Below are 19,759 nucleotides of genomic sequence, written 5' to 3' on the forward strand. Positions count from 1 at the left end.
TATTATACTGACTATTAAAAAAGGCGGCCAAATTACCAGCCAATTAGAGTTAAAAGAAATTACTTTACAATGCAGCAAGAGTGAATATAGAACACAGCTGAATTATAAAGGTTCAGTGTTAAATTTTTGAATTAGTTGTATATGACCATTCATTCTTGGCCGCTTCAGATATCAGCCATTTCAGTTGCCAGTTACTTTCATGTATACACCTGTTTTATAGCCAAGGTGTTCTTGCATGGATTAAACTTTAGTAATTGTATTCTTGGCTGCTTCAGATATCAGCTCTTTAAGTTACCAGTTACTTTTCACTTCAGCTAAGCTGATTTTTCTTTTTGTTTTTTTACATTGGGTTCCAGGTACTTGTAGTTTCTTGGGCGCGCCTTTTTTACAGCGAAGGTGTTTTTGGGGTGGATATCACTCATTTTTGTCAGTGATAGACTCTACATTTGGTTTAAAAGGTAATTTTTTTGGAAATGAGCAATTAACATTAATGCAGAATATTATCTTGGAGAGTCAGTAAAATCCATACATAATAATGATTGTTTCATAACACCGTAAATTCGGAAGTATGAATTTACGGTGTAGTATGACTGTTCTATTAGAGTAAATTTATCTTTACTGCCTGCACGTGATGAATATATCTCATATCTGTGCATGTTAAATGCTTCAGACACCTAATTAAACTTGCAAGTGCCTAATTAGTTCACAGTTGCTACACAGCTATAAATACATTTGTAATTGTTATCATCATAATCATTTATCATGTCATAACCATTTTTAATATTTTGGTCACAACTTCAGGATTAGAGCAGCAGAGAAAGGAATAGAGGACTCAACCATCAAGACTTGTATATGGGAGATGGAACAGTATTGCGATGGACAATGCCGGTACTAACCCCTCAAGGGTGTTGCAGTACAGTATAGATGCAAGACCAGAGCCTCGATTGTCACCTTTTGACTGTGGTCACAACTTCAGGATTGGAGCAGCAGAGAAAGGAATGGAGGACTCAATCATCAAGACTTGGGGAGATGGAATAGTATTGCCATGGACAATGCCAGCACTAACCCCTCAAGGATAGCACTAACCCCTCAAGGATGTCACAGTGCAGTATCGATACAACCACTCCAACCAGTGCATAAGACCAGAGCTCGATCATCACCTTTTGACTGAAATTTTTATACTTGATGAAGCAATTAAAACAAAAAAAGTTGTAGTACTTGTACTTTCCTGAGGGAACATGTCCCCAGAGTCCCAGACTCCCTTGCCTGTTCAGCAGAATAATAGGATTGAGCCTTACTACCACTTTCACCTTTATCCTTGGCCTGAATGTACATATCAGCAACATAATACAGTAGCTGTAGATAATGCTAGTTAATGCCCCTAGGCAGAGCTATAGGGGTGGGAATTTTTCCCTACTATCATACTATCATAGTAGTTCTTCTCGCAGTTCTTTGTCTGGCCATCATCAACTGCTGTCCATCAACTGCTGTCAAAACATTAGTCTCGTCCCCCAGACCCTTCCTCAAGCATGCTTATCACACAAAAATAACTTAGTTTAGTAGTACACAAACAATTATTCATTGACAGCTTATACTACACTTACCGCATTTTTGAACCATGTATACCACCAGAATCCACCAGATTGACAACTAACACGTGATCTATTTAGGGGAAATCTCGTGGAAAGTCCCTAATTACCTTAAGCGGACACTCATGATACGTGGTTTTAAATTGAATGGTTTAAGAATGTAACTGGATGGTGAGGCGTACTTTAATCGGCTCGACTTTACTGAGAAACTCGAGCCCCTCGTGAGAAACTACGCAACGCTTGAAAAAGTAAGAGCCAAGAATACTGAGGGACTCTATGATATATGCCGGTCTTGAATGCTAACGAAACGAGGAGTGAAGTTTGTGCAACGTGTCACATCGCCACACACTGATTCACCGTGTTTGTGCGATAGGGTTTTTGGACCTGTCCACCAGATGTTGAAAGGAAATTCATTCCAACTTGTGAAGTTATTGGTATACTCATTGTTGGGGTCCATGGGGACATCGATGATCATTTACCAGTCAGCTGTAAGTAATGTCACAACAGAAGGAAAGGAACCATTTCCATATCCCTATGGCATACTGATTTTCCAGGTCAGTTTATGTACACCCAACCACAGAAATGTAGAACTTTGGTTGCAGGTGGAAAATAAACACCTTTTTACTCAGTTACAAGAGATTCACCCAGCTGGGATAAAATGTTGAAGTGAATGTCATTAGTACCTACTTGCGGTTCATCAGGAATTGGACAATTCCAAGTGTCCAGATTATGCAGTTGTCCTCATGTTCAAGTTTACACGTTTAGGCAAGTTCCACAACATCCTATAATCTATTACTATATCAGTGTGGAATAATGCTTATATAATATTTTTCATATTCCAGGCTTTAGGTATGTGTATTGTATTTAACACCTGCTTGTTGGTTTTTGCAGGCCATCTGGTCATACTGGTTTATCCACTAGCAGTTGAATGTGATCATGGTACATATGTAAGTTGAGACCATGCAGGAACAAAGATACAGGTGTCATGAATTTCAGGTCAGTTGACATTCAGAGGAATTGTATTATTGCAATTGTTCTTTTTGTAGTTATCAATTATCAGTGACCAGTTTGTGATAGCGTATTTTTGTTTGACTAATGACCAAATGTTCTGGTTTACATGCTTACCCAACAGTTATGTTACTCACTTAACCTGCATATGGGATATATATTTTTAGTTCATTTTGATTATTCATCCTTTATTGGTACAGCCTGGCATATTGATTTTTTGCACATTCTCTTTTTAATTCAGTGCCTGCTGGATTGTTTCGTCAGATATCGAAACAGATGTCTTTGGTGTTGCGACCGATGTTCCAGGTCAGTTTGCGTGTGTGTTTAATTTAAGGTTGACTTCAGCGCCTGCTTATTCTTTTAAAGGTCTCGGTATTGAGTGTCATGAATTTCAGGTCAGTTGACGTACAGAAGAATTGTATTATTGCAATTGTTGTTTTTGCAGTTATCAATTATCACTGTATACTAGTGATGTGAATTTGCAGGTCAGTCTACTCAGATGTATCAGGCATAGTGTTGATGGGTTCGAACAAGTATCCAGTGTAGACTGTAGTGGCATCAAGGGTGTTAATTTCCAGGTCAGTTTACATGTTGTGATGTTAGTGATTTTTTCCTAGTACCCAGATATTAAGTGTATTGTATTTAATGCCCACCTGTTATGTTTTTAAATTATGGTATATCAGTGTAGACAGTGCAACAGTAAGCCTTCTGTGTTGTAGTAACTATTTGTTTCATAATATTATGCTGTTGTCCCGGAATGGCACAATTTTTGGGCAACCAGTGTGAAGTCCGGTGGTACAAACATTGTATTATGACCAAGTTGTGATAGCGTACTTTTGTTTGACTAATGTCCTAATGTTCTGGTTTGACTAATGTCCTAATGTTCTGGTTTGACTAATGTCCTAATGTTCTGGTTTAACATGCTTACCCAACAGTTATGTTATTCATTCACTTAGCCTGGGATATAATTTTTGTTCATTTTGATTATCCATGCTATTATTGACACAGCCCGTCATATTGGTTTTTTGTACATTCTCTTTTAATTCAGTGCCTGCTGGATTGTGTCATCAGATATCGAAACAAGTGTTTTTGGTGTTGCGACCGATGTTCCAGGTCAGTTGCATGAGTGTTTAATTTAAGGTTAACTTCAGTGCCTGCTTATTCTTTTACAGGTCTCAGTATCGTCATGCTGACATACAAGAAATCATCACTATTGTTGGGACTATTTTTAGTCAAGTCTTGATGTGATGTTAATTAACGTTGTTACACATTGTTGTATGTTTACCATATGGCAAGAAATTATCATGGCCATCATGAAATTTGAATATTGTGTAAGTTGTGTGGACCAACCCCAACTCATACATGGTCACTGGCAAACCACGAGCCACATTCGAGCCACAACACCACCAACCACATTCGAGCAATCCATTACAAAATTTTGTTGCACCATTTGTGTGTGCATAATACTTAATGAAAGCCACAACACAAGCTACATGGTACACACTACATAGAGGTGGTAACCCCTAAAGGCTTGTTACCTTTTGTATTCACCTTATCGGTCTTTGTGGTTAATCTATTAAAAATTACATGTAAATAGAGAATTGAAGAGTATGCTTAAAGCACCTTCGCTAGTGATTTTGTTCTTCAAACCATATAAGACAACTGGCGATTTATAAACGCTCGCATGGAGTGTGGTACTAAATGGAATTTAAAAGATTTCTGCTTAAAACGCCATCCCTAGGGAACTTACGGTTCAGCACGCTGTCACAACTTGTTTATCAGGCATTAGAGTTTGTGTCCACGTCGTGTCTTTAAAAGTTATTGTAGGGATTAGAGGTTGCCGGATTGAAGAAAATACGCGTATAGGCAAACCAGGATTGGATAATGTCAGTGCTAGATGGACTATACAAACACGGCTATGTTGACTGGTTGACTGGTATAACGTGACAGTAGTTGTAACATAAGGTAGAGAAATAAAGTGAAATACGCCTATTTTTTATTTTGCGATGGTTACTTTTTTATTTTAGTGAGGTCGCAAGAAAACTATGATGATGATGACGACTCCTAAAGATTTTTTATCACGTAACGCAATACAAATCTATTGAGAGATGTTGCGTAATTTAGGACTAATATTGCGAAATCGGCCCTACACGTAAATAACTCACAGTAGTGGCCGCGCGTCTTTTAATTGGGCGTGCGCTTTGTAGTTTCTTGGCCGCGCGACTCACTACCGTGAGTCTTGATAAATTTTTCTATTGCTCCAAAGTGATATTATCATTGTATATTACGACAATCTGGCCATAAGTACATGTTCCCCCTGATTTTTTCCTTGTTTATTGCCTTTAGTTCAGCAGTTATCTATTTCAAATATATTTCAATATATTTCAAATGAGGTTTCCAGATTTGATTATAGATAAGTCACAGATTCAGGTATCCGGAGCACAGTCCCCAGTTACTAACAGATTTTAACATAGAGATCATGATTTCATTGAAAGCTAATTCTAACTTATTAATGTTTGTTGTGGCTTAGCAAATGCATACTCAAATTCCCAAATTGATGAAAACGGAAAACTTGAGATCCAGTTTCTACAACAAGTTTGAATAATTCTTTATTTCTACATGTTAAAGAACTATTCTGTTATGGATCACTATTGTGACTTTTATTAGAGTAGTTTTGACTGCTGTATTACAATACATTTCACTACTCTATTTTAAACAATCTTGGTTAGATATACAATATACTCTATTACTTGCTCTCCTTTTATCCACTATTGTATGCAGAAATCAGTGTATAAGTTTCCTATTAGCTATACCGCACTACTGCATTGCACTGTTCTTGACTTTTATCACTTACATTGGGATAAATCTTAGGTTACTTTTTATGTTGTAATGTACAAAACTACAGAGCAATGTGTTTTTCACATACGTACCAACAGTAAATGTGCAACTACCGTATAGAGCAAAAATTAAACACAATTTATGAGAACGCCAAGTTATTTAGAAGTGCTGTATGCATGCTAGTCATTGTATTCCTTAGAACTTTCTTGTAGTGTCGTGGTGGAATCTTCTATTTCACCAAAAACAGGATTTTCAAACACACTATGGTCAACAGATGCATTAACGCGATCAGTTGCAAACGCATATTTCTCTTGTCTGGATCTCCTCTTCAGGAAAACCACAGCACCAATTATTAGGGAAACAATAACTATGATGACTATTGCAGCAATTATTCCAAATATCCAAACTGGAGTCCCACTGCTACTGCTGCCTGAGCCACTTCCACCACTAGCTCCACTGTCTGATGAAAGGGTAATATTCACACTGTCTACTGTCCATGAATCTGTGGTGCCATCTCCATGTTGGAACTGGAACCATCCAATCATTACATTTCTTTTTCTCATATCCTTGCTCACTGCTACGGTCACTGATCCCTGAGTACTTGATCCTATAAAAATTCACAATAAAGTTGTAACTAAGTGCTAAGTGTTTGAAGGGGTGCATCTATGTATTTCATAAAATAGTGTAAGTGCAAATTTGACATATTATATGACTACTTCCTAGAGTAATTTTCCTCCGTGTTTCATGGTTTTCAAATGAATATTTTTCATGTTCTTCAAAGTTTGGAGGTATATAATAAAAAATAATACCATAAGGCTTTCTAATTATTTTGTGCAATTGCTTACCCAATATTTTAATCACAGTCCAGCTGATTCCAAAATCATTTGACAAAGCCACACTCACTTGCATACCATTGCTACGATCTGCACAGTCATCTCCATAGTAGAAAACAAAGGTGAAATCTTCAATGTTCCTGGCATCAAATGGATTAGTGACTGCTGATCTGATACCATCACCATTGAAGTGTAAAGATGTTCCTCCTATTGATAAACAAAAAAAATTATTTAAATGCTGTTGCTCAAAAATCACTTATCTCAGAATATCTACATTATAGATGTGACCCAGTCTGGGAAAACTGGTCTTATCACTTATTTAAAAGTACACCAGTTTTAAGTATTTAATGTGTTGTAGCTCGCCAATGGTTGAAGCTATGTGTACCAAATTTTCACACATTTTACACCAATTCCTTACCTTTCAGAGTTTCCACTGTACAAGTAGCCAACAGCTGAATTTCCCGCCATTTTAGATACTTTTAAAACCGTGGTTGACTGTATCAGGCGAGCTCCAAAAGGGGAGGGAGGTGGGTCCCAGAATGAGGGCAAGCGGCTGTTTAAAAAATTGAAAAGGAAGGCATAAGGATGAAGTAGGCCACATTATGGGCCATTCAGGTCTTACAACTGGCTAAAATGAAAGCAAATTCACAGCAGAGGTGTTTATTTAACACCAAGGAGTTGTACAGCCACATACACCCATCCCCATGCTGACCAGAGCAGAGCTCCATTAAGGCCTCACACTGCATGTACAGATCACCACTGGGCTTGGGAAAAGCCGCCAGCAAAAGCAGACCACTCAAGTCTAGCTGATTTTGATTGTGAAATTAGATAGTTTATGACATGGGTGATAAGACCGGTTTTCACAGATCCAGTCACATATACTACTTTAGCATGAGCATTCAAAGGTGCAGCTTGGGGTTACTCTTGCATGTTGCTTTGGAAATATCACGTGAATGCAGTTTGCTCATAGCTTTGGTGCCCAACCAGTTCAAAGATACGATTTACTTTGACTCATTATATTGAGTGACATGGAGCATTTAATTGTGGGATTGGGCTTACAGATTAGGCTAGGCTCAGTGTACTTGCCAAATTTTGACAGTTGCTAAGCAATGAATGATCAGTAAAATAATTGTATGGGCAATGCGTGGATAAGTATTTTTACCCACCACATATCAGCCATCGAGGAGACCATGAAACAACACAAAGAAGGCTAGATTAAAATAGGCGAGTAACTTGTAGTACTTAACATAATGTATTATCTTACTTACTGTTCCAATAGTGACATTAGTAGTTGTTTGACAACTTGAACAATGACATTATGTTTAGCATAGATTTATTGTAACATAGGATCAGGATTTACAGGCTTTGCCTTTTTTAATTGCTGTATAATAATAATAATAATAATTAATAGGCTTTAGAGATGCAACGATATATCGCATATCGTATCATTTTAAGACAATATCGCTGTATCGATACAAAGTCAAACCGTTTCGATATATTGCGTATCGTGATATATCAACATATCGTGGTTTGTTAACATGTCTGACAATCAATTTATTGTACATTGTGGTTAAACTGAGCAGTATGTAATGCTTCTCAAAGAAAAATTAGCTCACTTATTTCTCTTAAAAACAAAAAATAAACAACATTAAAAACAACATAGACCATTGCTTAGACTCCACTTCGTATCGCGCAATATATTGCTGTATCGTGATACACCAGAGGCAATATATCGATATGTCTACATACTATATCATTGCATCTCTAGTAGGTTTAATGTAGTGCAAAATGCTAAAACAAAAAACTGAATTCCACAATCTCATGCTATGGATAAAGCATAATGAAAGATGAATAACATTCTAATGGCTGGTAAAACACAGCCAGATGAACTACTTGAATTTAATTGGCTACGTACAGGTATCTAATCCTGTATGTAGATCTCTTGTTTATGTCTCAATAGATGCCCGTCTCTGGGGTGATACAAAACACGGCAATTTTATGCACCTGTAACATTGGTAATGCATGGGCATTTAACTGGACAGCAAGTGCCCTACCAATTACAGGGAGGTGTGATGGGCTTGTTATTACTACTCAATGCTACATTTCTCATGCCATAAGCAGCTGTGAAGGTATAACAATGAGCTGTGGTCTAAAAAAGTCAGACATCGAAACACAGGGTTCCACAAAATTTAGAAACCCTTAGGCCCTACAGTAGCACCCTTGTTTCACTCAGGCTCCACAACACACAGTCTTTTGAGTTACTAAATTATGTAGAATCCTGTGTTTTGATGTCTAACTATTATTCAGCCCATGCTATTAAACTACAATTGATCATGATAAATTATGCTGATATTTAAAAGAAACAGGGTGAATTCTCCTTGGGCCTGCAGCCCTTGTGCTTCAGGTGTATATATTAGTAACCACGGTAGTCATGGTATACAACTATGATATACATATTCTCAAATAAACTCTTACTGTTAGGCTCTGATACACATGTGTCTCTAATAACTCCACCAGTCACTTGTAGCCATGATTTGTCATCAACATCACTTCTATCAAAATTGTCTATAATGTAGTCAATCATATAGTCTTTGTTAGTGACAGTGCTGCAGTCGTCTCCATCATACCCATCATCGCACATGCAAACTCCATTCTACAAATAGAGATTATTAAAGTCAAAAGCAAGCAAGAATGCAGCAAAGTAAGGAATTTGACTAAACAAATCTGAACTTTGTAATAATATATTAATATTTGATTCTACTATGATACCTTATAATGCAAAAACATGCCTGTGTATAGTAGGAACTATGCAGTACAACAATACTGTAGAATTTTGAATGTTTGGGCTTTTCTGGCCAAAAAAATGTCTACCATACTTTCTATTGTTGTTTAAGTCACATTCCGTGTTTTAAATTGCTAACAAAAGCTGGACTAGATGATACAGGAACAAAGAACATATAGCTGCTATACAGTCTAAGACCCATGAAATGATATAGCATAATAGCTGAGAAATAAGTTGACCCGGAGAATTGATGACAATATCTGGACAATAGTGTATATTTTGACCAAATGCAATTCAGCAATTTCTCTGTACACTTTTCCAAAGAGGAAATAGCTAACACTATATGATCAATAAGTGAGAATAAGTAAAAATTTGACCATTTTGTGCAGGTTTTGTATTTTTATAGATGCAGAAATATTTGATTGACAAAACGTTTACAAATTCTGTTATTAAACATCATAAAACACCATCATTCTCAGTTTCCACTGTCAGCAGAAACAATACAAACATCATGAAAGAAGCATCATGTGTAACCCATGAAAGCAAATTTCAGATGAGTGTTTCCATATTTACAGCATACTACAATTGATAGTATGTGATTAAAGGTACAGTACTTTACATAATTATTATGGTATGTGCATATACATACCCTGCAATCTCCATGAAGACTACAGTGATTTGAACACTCTCTACCGACATAAATGTCATCCAGAGAAAGAGTTTCACCATTCAGTTTTCTCCATCGTAGTCTTCCTATCTCATTACGAGCTGGCAGCCTTGCCAGAGAAACTGTGTACCTAAACCATCCCGCCCTGTTCTCTGATCCCCATACAGAAGGCATGAAGAAACGTGTGTTCAAGCAAGAAAGATCTTCAGGATCTTCACACAGTGATATTGCCTACAACAGACAATGACACCAGCAGATAAAAAGTAACACAGTGTACCTGTTCCCAATTCGCACCATCATCATTGGATACTTCCAAGATGGCAAGAGATTTACCACCATTAGAGTTGTCATCACATGAAGTAGTCATTCTGAACTGTAGAGTCAAGAGGGTGTCTGAAAACTCAATTAGTTCTGTTACTGCTGATGTGCCATCTACTCCACTGTGTGGGAATTACATATTAAACAGATGGTTGTTAAATGCAACACATAACATACTCTAAAATTAATCCTTTCCCACTAGATGTACAATATGTATCAATGCGGCCATCGTAATTTACAATAGTAGATACATCAGATTCAAAATCTTCATAGAATTCATTCAAAACAACTTGTGCAATGTTGATGTCGACATTATCAAGGGACCATTGTGCCATGTTCACTCCAGGGTTAAAACGTTGCCACCATCGGAATCTTGTGTAAGATGTTTTTGCTCCATCTGGTATTGCCACCATCTTTGTCTCACCACTGTTATCATTGTGTGCTATTGTCAGTAGAGTTGTCCATGTAATACCACCATTAGTAGAGTATTGTAAGAGAATTGCTTCATTGATGTTTTGTGGGACTGTACAACCAGTAATGGAACTGATACCAACATTGATTTGGAATGAAAAAGCTCTGAAAGGATATTATACACAAATAATATATTACACAAATTATACAAAGCACTGACATTGCTGTGGTCATATCAAGATCAACTGTAACTGCTTTCCTGATTCCTGGCTGGTTGAAGTACAAACTGTTGCCATTGTTTGGTAGACTACACAGTGCACCAACACTGCCTCCAAACACTTCAGACCATTTAGTCATATCAATTTGAGTATTACTGAAATCATCATTAAGAGAGGTGGGCCTGTTAGCTGTTGGTAGACACATTGGTGGAGAATACCCTTGATCACATTCACATCCAGATATTGTACACATTCCATTTCCAGAGCAAAAGTTTGGACAACTATTTGGTAATCCAATGAAGACACTGGAGAGGGCCCATGATGGATAAAGAGTGTCATCAGTAGTGTAATATCCTTGATTCCAACGGAAGCTTTTTATTCTGTGTGGTTAGAAAACATACTCGAGTATCTACATAAATGCAATATTATCTTACAGAACAAATACACAGAATAATTTGGAATTTTTCAACTAGAGTAGGGACCATAGCACATCAATAAAAAGCACTGAAACAAGCTGGAGTAGTGCACAATATTAAATCACAGTTAAACAATAAGAAGTGTTATATCCCTACTGTGCTAAAGTGAGCGTGAATAGCACAGTAGGGATATAACACTTCTTACTATTTTACTGTGATTTAATATCATGCACTACTCCAACTTGTTTCAGTACTTTTTATCGATATGCTATGGTCCCTACTCTAGTCAAATTTTTGTGCACTTGCTTGTAAACGTTTTTGTAAATAATAAGAACCCACGCATACCACATCAAAAAAAAAGAAATGGTACCGCACACCCTAGCTATATCAATTATATGAAAAGTGAAGTATCCAATATGCTTCGTTGTTAGCTATGTTCAACCTGTTACACAGCATTACGAATCAAGATCTGTTTGAAAAGCACCTCTGCAATCCATGCATACCGCATCAAAAGAAATGGTGCCGTGCACCCCCAGTTATATCAATTATCATCTGAAAAGTAAAGTATCCATTACTCTTCATTGTCAGCTATGTTCAACTCGTTACACAGTAGTAAGGATCAAGAACTGTTTGAAAAACAACTTTGCAATCAAAGTAGCCACTATAAAAATACAGGTGATTTTTGTTATGAAGGGAAGCAATCACGTGCTACTGCCAAATCGACACATTTAGTTGTCAGCAAAGATGAATGGTACACAAAGGAGGACACTGGTAAGTCCATGATAATGCACTGTATGTACTGCAGCGGTATGCCAAAAGGCAGCTCTCAGGCTGAAGTGACGTCGAACAGTGAAAAAATCAAGCCCATAGCCTTAGCCGTTATCGCGTTGTGCTTGTCTGAAGGCATCAGCCAGTCAGTCAGTCAGTCAGTCATTAGAGAATTCTGTTCAATAATGTTAAAAAAAATTGTATAGCAACTTGTTGAAAGCATTTCGGTTTGATCTGAAAGCTTGCTTGGGCTTAGTTTTACCTAACCAATACTGCCTCATCATCGTCAGGGAAAATTGAGGCTGATTTTTGGGTGAATTTTTGTGAGTCATGCGTACACCTTTGTGGTCCCTACTATACAGTACTATCATACTGTATGATAAAAACAAAGCCTCATTTAGCAATAGTTCTCACCAACCTTGTTGAATCATCTTCACTGATGACTACAGTAACTCTGGTCCATCCTCCATAGTTGATAGAGTAGTAGATGGTCTCCTCGTGATCATTAGTACATTGGTCATTTGTATTACATGGGCTAATCACTGGTGTCCATGGCTCATCAGAATCCAAATAATAAAACTCTAAACTAACAGCACCTGCTGTTGCTGTGTTGTAACCACATCCAACATTGATCTGTGTAAGGACAATATGTGATTAATGTGTGTACTAAATATATTATGTACGCTTCATAGCTTGTAAAATTCCTATTTTTTTCTTACACTTGTTTGTTAACCTCATAATGACTTATTTACAATCACATCAAAGAATAGAATAGCACCAGACGTATGTATGTATGAGGCTATTATAATACAACAATGCACACTCCTATAATTAGGGCTGAAACAAAAACTAATACTTGACAAGTATTCGTTGAGGATTTTGGTACTCGGATAATAAAATTGGTGCTCAAGTACTTGTTAAGATTATGTGACCCAGTTCACATAATGCATTTTCCATCAGTGAGTGACACAATGAAGGGTGTAGAGTTTGATTGGCATAATTGTTTGTCAGGGACACTAACATCAGTACTTGTTGTTGCATGAAATACTGTATACTGTTTAAGGTTGGTACATAACATGTTTTCAAATGGGTACTATACCTCAAACTGTATTAAATTAGTACCACCAGCAAGGTCAAGGAAAGTAGATGTGAGGTGATGAAGTCCACTGGAAGAATTACTAAACAATAGTACACCATTACGTCCACAGTAAGATGCTCCAGTTATTCCACCAGCATAAGATGGCCACATTTCAGGAGGGAGTGAAGACGCAAAGTCATCCTCAATGTTAAGTGGTGCCTCTCTATCTCCCCCAATATAGAAATCATCTATTCTCCAAATGGCATCATTTTCTATTTGATTTCCTGGTTGCCATACACGAACCCTTGTAGACTGAGTCTGCATGTCACTTGGTACATCATAAACATATTGTACTGGAGAATTATCAACATTTCGTTTTGCACTGTTATGGTACAATGTACTCAAAGTATTCCAAGAAGTGCCACCATTGATAGAGTACTGGATGAGTATTGCTTTATCAACTGATACTGTTACATTCAACTGTATAGTAACTTGGAAGAAAGTTGCATCAGATAAATCCATGTCACTGCTCTCAATATAACGAATACCAGCCTACAATCATTGTAACATAAATTATTTTTTTATTTCTTAACATAAATAAAGACTTACTCTATTGAATACAAGAGCATTTCCAGATGCAACACTTGCTGATATAATTGATCCTCCTAACACAACAGGCCAACGGTTTGACTGCAGTGTAGACTCAAATTCTTCCCTGAAACTAGGAACAGAGAACTCCGGTTGACACAAATCACCAGAGAATCCTTCATCACAACTGCAAAAGACAGAATTATTGAATTTCAATTGTAAAGCAAAGCACCATACCTGCATGTACTATTCACACAACTACCATGTTGTACACATTCTAAATTGCAGCCACTGCCAATGTAGACATTGTCTATAGCCCAGTCAAAAGAGTCTGCACTGTCTGACACAAATCTTAACTCAAATGGAGCATCACTGTGATAAAATATTCACTATAAAAGTAAGAAACTTGTAATTGTCAAGTACTTACTTCAAGGTACTGGGAAGAAGTAACAGTACTCTTCTCCAAGTGGAGTAAATTTCTGAATTGTACACACTACCAAATGTGTACTCATCACAATCATTAGAAAGTAGACACTCTTCCTGTACCAGATTCCAACTGGAGCTATCAGTAGAATATTCTACTCTGATGTTTTGTGGGCCAACATTAGCACGATCACAATTAATGACCAAGTCAAATTGTACAAATGCTGTACCAGTTAATAAAAGCGGGTTGGTTATGGCATGGCTTAGTCGACCAACTGTGGCAAACTGCAACACTTGGTTGGACCTTCCACAAACATTAGTAGTAGCACTGCCATACTCAAATGGCATTTGCCATTGCCTTTGTGTAGCTGCAGTGACTGTGAAATCATCATATAAGCTTGTTAGAGGAGAAGCCATGCAGTCCAAACAGACAACACTGATGTTAACATTATCAATAGCCCAACAAGAGTAGCCAACATTTGGTTGTACCCATCGTAACCTGAGAGTTTGGTTAGCAATAGTTTCAGGTATAGGTACTATAATATCATTCCATTGTTGATTCATAGTTGGAGAGAACACAGCATCAATGGACAACAATCTCCAGTTATTTCCTCTGTCAACTGAATATTCCAATTGTATATGGGAAAAGTTTTGAAGTGGAGGACCACAATCACATGCTAACAGGTTGAGGTCAAACTGAATAACATGATTACTGGTTACGTAAAAGTCTCTTGTGGAAACAAATCCATCTCTGGAGAATACCAGAGCATTCCCTTCAGAACTGCAGTGTTCAATGATATTAGCTCCTGAATAGAATAGCCAATTGTTGTCATTGACTGGATCAAAGCTCTCAAAGATGTTGTTCTGTGCAAGATTTCCACCAACGAATACATCAGTTATAGCCCACTCATCAAGGTTTAGTCCATCATGTGATGGTTGCCACCATCGGAATCTTGTTGATCTGGTTTGGGATTGTGGTGTTAGCTCATAAGTTACATGTGTAGCAGTACGATATTGGCTGTAACACAAGATAGCCAAATTATCCCAAGAAGCACCTCCATCAATAGAATACTGTAGGATCACACTCTCAGATGGATCACTTGGTGTGTTGCACATAGTGTCACTACCACCTATCCTAATCACAAACTCTATGAAATAAGCATTTACAGTATTGATGTCAACAGTGACCATTTCTCTGACACCTGATCCACTAAATGACATTGAGTATGGTCCTGAAAATAACAAGTATTTTATGCACACACCAGTCGTATTGTGTTGGTGTACCTGTTAGTCTTCCACAACGGGAAAGTAAGTTTCCATTATTGCCTGAGAATGATCTCCATAATGTTGAGCTTAATGGAAGTTCACTAAAGTCTTCTCTTAATTCTTCTACAGCTGAGTCTGGCCAGCATGCTGGACCTGAAGCTCCTTGAATGCAGCTGCAAACAGAAAATGTTAAAATTAATAAATGAATACCACATTATGATAACCATTGAAATGCTGTATATACAAGTACAAGGAAAAATTAAGAATTTTAAGTTCAACTAGAGATATCATAGAAATAAAAAGTAGTGAAACAAGGGAGATCACCAACACTAGTGGACATTTAGTCTATATCCATGGGATTAAATGTCCATTAGTATATCTTCAGGTGTAGACGACCTCCCTTGTTCACAACTTTTTATTTCGATTATCCTTAAAATTCTCATATCTTTCCTTATACTTGTTAAATTTGTTTACTTTTTGGTAACATTATTATGACTGGTGAATCCATGCATACTGCATTAGAATGGAAAAAATAGTACCAGGCTTATAGTTTTCATCTGAATGCGTGCCCCAACTGAAATAGCAAAATGGCCATTATGCTATGTTTTCAACTAAGTTCAGCCCATTATACAGCATTACAAATGAGTAACACTAGGAGAGGACCTCTGCAATCAATCCAGTCACAACAGAAGACTTGGATAATTCCCACCAAATATAGGGAAGCCATCACATAGTGCTACTGCGAATTGAGCTGTCAGTAAAGATAAATGGGACACAAAGAAGGACATAAGTGACTCAATGAAGCAGGGGCATAGGAAGATATTTAATTTATGGGTGCCCAGTGGTAAAGCTGAAGACCCCAAAAGCAAAAAAATGTCGCAAGTGTGACTGCTTTATTGGAGTCATTGACTGCTCTATTAGAGTATCTCGATCTTTTCAGTAATAAATACTGTAATACAGTGTGCTGACATCCGTTAGTTACACCACTGGAAATATTTATGGGTGCCCAAGCACCCATGGCACTCATGCTTCCTACGCCCCTATGAAGTGTGCGTTGTATGCTGCAAAAAGGCACGTGTCCAGCTGAAGTAACATTGGACAGTTTAAAAATTAAGTCCATAGCCTTCCATTACCGAGTTACGCTTGTCTGAAGGCATCAGTCAGTCAGTCGGTCAGTCAGTCAGTCAGTCAGTCAGTCAGTCAGTCAGTCAGTCAGTCAGTCAGTCAGTCAGTCAGTCAGTCAGTCAGTCAGTCAGTCAGTCAGTCAGTCAGTCAGTCAGTCAGTCAGTCAGTCAGTCAGTCAGTCAGTCAGTCAGTCAGTCAGTCAGTCAGTCAGTCAGTCAGTCAGTCAGTCAGTCAGTCAGTCAGTCAGTCAGTCAGTCAGTCAGTCAGTCAGTCAGTCAGTCTGTCAGTTCAATCTGTCAGGCAGTAGAAATTTCCAGAAATTTTTAACTTTTGTAGCAACTTTTTGGAAGCATTTCAGGTCATATTGAAGGAACTTTTGGGCTTGGTTATACCTAACTAACACTGCCTAGGTTCCATTAAGGTATTGTGAAGGAGATATTTTTGGCAAGAAAAGCCCAAACCTTCATTATCTCTAATATACAGTATGACAACACTGTATGATTCATACATACATACGTACCTACATACTCCATTCATACATGTTCCCTGATAATTGCAGTTGTTTGGACAACCTGGTCTGATGTACACTGTTACAAGATAGCATTTAAAGTTATGCAGTATACAATAGGAGTCATACCAAAATCTATTGCATATTCACACTCTTGACAATTTTCTGGACCACTCCATCTAAACTGTGTGTCTGCAGTAAATGCTTCAGGTGGTAGTGGCAATGTCACAATAGTCCAAGTACTGAATGTTTTTACTTTAAATACAAAACTAAAACTTTGTACATAAAGTGTACCTTTCTGTAAGCTGTACAGGCTGCAAGTACGCTGAGGACAGATCATCACAAGAAGTTGGAGCTACAAGCTGTTGGATTGACCTCCACATGCAGTTAGTTGAGCTTGAGAAGTATTCAACTTGTATTCTGTCAGTATAAAGTAAACGTTGTACTATATAGAGTGGTTACTTACTCTGAAGGTGTATTAGTACTGCAGCTGGTGGTATATCTAAACTGGAGGTTATAATTTAATGGCTTTTCAAATATCACTATCTCATCAATGGACCAAACATCTCTTAATAACATGGAACTGTGGTTTGGTTGGGTCCATCTTAGCCTTGTATTTGGTCTTCTAGCTGCTGCTGGTAGCATTTCCACAACTTCTCTAGCACTCTGTAAAGAATACAATAAATGAGGATGGTTATATGGCTAATAGTGTGTAACAGATAATCTTAGTTATCTGAACACCCTTGTTTGTAAAGGCAGACTAAAGTGTTCAGTTAAGTGAATGTGTTTAGATACAGTCCACTTTTTGGGATAACCGGCGAATGCATTACTCACTGTATACAGTAGAGTATCAGAGAAATACGCGATTTGTATCCATCCATTAGAGTCATCGTTCATATAAGACAATTGTATTCCTCTAGTTTCATCATCTATTCCACTACAAGTCTGGCCACCTATAAAATGACAGTTGCTCTGTTCAATGCATACTTATATATGCATAGGTTATATGCCTACCAAACAAGAGGTAAAAACTGACATAAGTGGCATAAGTAGTATCAACAGGTTTGGTAATCACTTCTCTAGTATCTTCTGTTACAAATGTAAGGGCAGTTCCATTACTGTACAAGAAGCCACATAGTGATGAAATCTGACCAGTAAAATCCCACCTATAAACATGAAAATAACAAATAATTGAAAATGTATTTAAAGATTATAACATACCCTTCAGTAACTAATCTTGTTGCATCACTATTAACATCAAATCCTTCTTGTAGAATCACTGGTGCTGTAGGCATATCATGTATGGCAAGAGGTCTGGTTACTGCTACTCTGTCCATCAAGCCAGCTCCAAACACTAAAGCATTTGATGAGCCACAAGAACTAGACACAGCACCACCAGGAGATACTGACCACCACAAGTTACCAGTGTTGCCAGATTCAAAGCTAAAAGTTTAGCAATCAACATTATAAATGTTATTATATAATTTTATTTATAGCAACTTACGTGTCATTGTATGTTGATCCAAAGCTATATGTTGATGGACCAAGAAGAATGTCATCAATTGCAAATGCTCCAGTTTGTCTCTCTGCTAACTGCCACCAGCCTAACTGTACTTCAGAACTTAGAGCTTCATTAGGCAGTGGAATTATGACTTGTTGTGAGTTAGCATAGCTCAGAGAACTATTAAAATAGTATGTACAATAAATTATTTGACAGACAGAATACTACACCAGGTTTTCACAACAGACGTTTGAAGTACATTTTTGGTTAATACTCATAGGCAGTGGATATGGGGGGCCAGGGGGACGCACACACACTTTTTTTGATCAATGCTTGTAACAAAACATCAAGATAATCTGAAAAGCAGTCAGCCACCATGATAAATAGAGAAATCACATTAATTATATTTGCATAATGAAGTACTATATCAGAGCTTTTAACATTTCCTGAATCCAATATGTTTGAAAATCCACTTGCAACTTTCATTGCCAAAGTCCCCCCCCCCCCCCCCCCCCCTCCCTCTGCTCCACAGCCCCTGGTTAATACTGCAGTTTTATTACATAATACTGTGCTCATATAATGACACTTACTTAAATGATTGAAGTACAGTCCAAGACAGTCCACTGTTGAGAGTATAACCAAACACAACATTTGGTTGAGGGCCACTGTCCAGTTGGCATAGTGTAAGATTATCTGAAGAACCAATCTGTAGTGTAAATTGTACACAGCTAGCATCAGTCAAATTCAAGTAGCCAGTGGTCACATATCGACGACCAGGATTGTTCATGACAAGAGAAAGTCCTGTAGAGAGTGTTCCACATTCTGTACCAATTCCACCTCCAACTATAATTGGCCACAAGTTAGAATCAGGTTGTTCTTCAAAAGTTTCCTGATAAATAGACAGCGTAACATTTAACAATGAAAAGGTAGCTATATAACATGTGTACCTGAATACTGTTAGGAAAGTTAACATCTATTGTTTCACAGTTTTCACCACTAAATCCTTCATCACAAACACAAACACCATCAAGGGTACATCGTCCACGACCATTACAGAGTTGAGGACAGTGAAGTGATCTATTTCCAATCACTATATTATCCAAAGCCCAGTCACCAACCACTCCAGGTTCAGTGTACACTTGTCTCCATCTCAACCTGACTGCACTACCAGTGATATTCCTAATTGGTAGGGTGACTCTTCTCCAACTGTTAGCATATTCCAAATGATAGTATATAGATCCATACCTGTGTACATGTACATCAATAGTTTGCAAGTTTGCAGTAAAAAATTTATTACAAACTCAATTACTTCAGGCCACGAAAAATTAATTATATGTTTCTGGTTCCATTCCTTGTCATTTTTGCTGAATGAATTGCACAATCACCATACAATAATTTATAACTGTTGAAAAGGTTTTCACA

At 37.5% G+C, this 19,759-nt stretch overlaps 2 protein-coding genes across 7 annotated transcripts in view; one reads left to right on the plus strand and one right to left on the minus strand.

Moving 5' to 3' along the window:
* The first annotated feature begins 1,563 nt into the window (after positions 1 to 1,563).
* On the plus strand, positions 1,564 to 3,922 carry LOC136256695 (uncharacterized). Of its 6 annotated transcripts, none has more exons than XM_066049681.1 (8): positions 1,566 to 1,908; positions 1,963 to 2,143; positions 2,192 to 2,585; positions 2,839 to 2,903; positions 2,964 to 2,992; positions 3,083 to 3,175; positions 3,646 to 3,710; positions 3,770 to 3,922. In XM_066049681.1, the coding sequence occupies exons 3-8, from the start codon at positions 2,575 to 2,577 to the stop codon at positions 3,843 to 3,845; spliced, it is 339 nt and encodes a 112-aa protein (XP_065905753.1). In that variant the 5' UTR covers positions 1,566 to 1,908; positions 1,963 to 2,143; positions 2,192 to 2,574; the 3' UTR covers positions 3,846 to 3,922. The 6 variants fall into 6 exon arrangements, 5 of the variants coding, with proteins under 5 accessions (XP_065905753.1, XP_065905751.1, XP_065905752.1 ...); XM_066049680.1 differs by having other exon boundaries at positions 1,567 to 2,143; positions 2,192 to 2,354; positions 2,481 to 2,585; XM_066049682.1 differs by having other exon boundaries at positions 1,608 to 2,143; positions 2,192 to 2,354; positions 2,481 to 2,585; positions 2,636 to 2,903; positions 3,043 to 3,175.
* A 1,530-nt stretch (positions 3,923 to 5,452) lies between these two features.
* LOC136256622 (uncharacterized) overlaps positions 5,453 to 19,759 on the minus strand; it is a 43,617-nt gene continuing 29,310 nt past the window's right edge. Inside the window, exons 22-44 of the mRNA XM_066049599.1 lie at positions 19,285 to 19,582; positions 18,928 to 19,226; positions 18,341 to 18,517; positions 18,058 to 18,279; positions 17,851 to 18,002; positions 17,671 to 17,789; positions 17,303 to 17,502; positions 17,131 to 17,256; positions 16,966 to 17,078; positions 16,849 to 16,915; positions 15,222 to 15,376; positions 13,942 to 15,169; positions 13,752 to 13,886; positions 13,536 to 13,701; positions 12,948 to 13,478; positions 12,267 to 12,481; positions 10,667 to 11,044; positions 10,213 to 10,611; positions 9,995 to 10,157; positions 9,700 to 9,948; positions 8,744 to 8,921; positions 6,281 to 6,475; positions 5,453 to 6,042 (exon numbers count right to left, since the gene is read on the minus strand). Coding sequence (XP_065905671.1) covers positions 5,615 to 6,042; positions 6,281 to 6,475; positions 8,744 to 8,921; positions 9,700 to 9,948; positions 9,995 to 10,157; positions 10,213 to 10,611; positions 10,667 to 11,044; positions 12,267 to 12,481; positions 12,948 to 13,478; positions 13,536 to 13,701; positions 13,752 to 13,886; positions 13,942 to 15,169; positions 15,222 to 15,376; positions 16,849 to 16,915; positions 16,966 to 17,078; positions 17,131 to 17,256; positions 17,303 to 17,502; positions 17,671 to 17,789; positions 17,851 to 18,002; positions 18,058 to 18,279; positions 18,341 to 18,517; positions 18,928 to 19,226; positions 19,285 to 19,582 — 6,193 coding nt within the window. The 3' untranslated portion in view covers positions 5,453 to 5,614. The remainder of the gene's footprint in view (positions 6,043 to 6,280; positions 6,476 to 8,743; positions 8,922 to 9,699; positions 9,949 to 9,994; positions 10,158 to 10,212; positions 10,612 to 10,666; positions 11,045 to 12,266; positions 12,482 to 12,947; positions 13,479 to 13,535; positions 13,702 to 13,751; positions 13,887 to 13,941; positions 15,170 to 15,221; positions 15,377 to 16,848; positions 16,916 to 16,965; positions 17,079 to 17,130; positions 17,257 to 17,302; positions 17,503 to 17,670; positions 17,790 to 17,850; positions 18,003 to 18,057; positions 18,280 to 18,340; positions 18,518 to 18,927; positions 19,227 to 19,284; positions 19,583 to 19,759) is intronic.

This window comes from Dysidea avara, chromosome 5, assembly GCF_963678975.1.
Source record: "Dysidea avara chromosome 5, odDysAvar1.4, whole genome shotgun sequence".
Lineage (NCBI taxonomy): Eukaryota > Metazoa > Porifera > Demospongiae > Dictyoceratida > Dysideidae > Dysidea > Dysidea avara.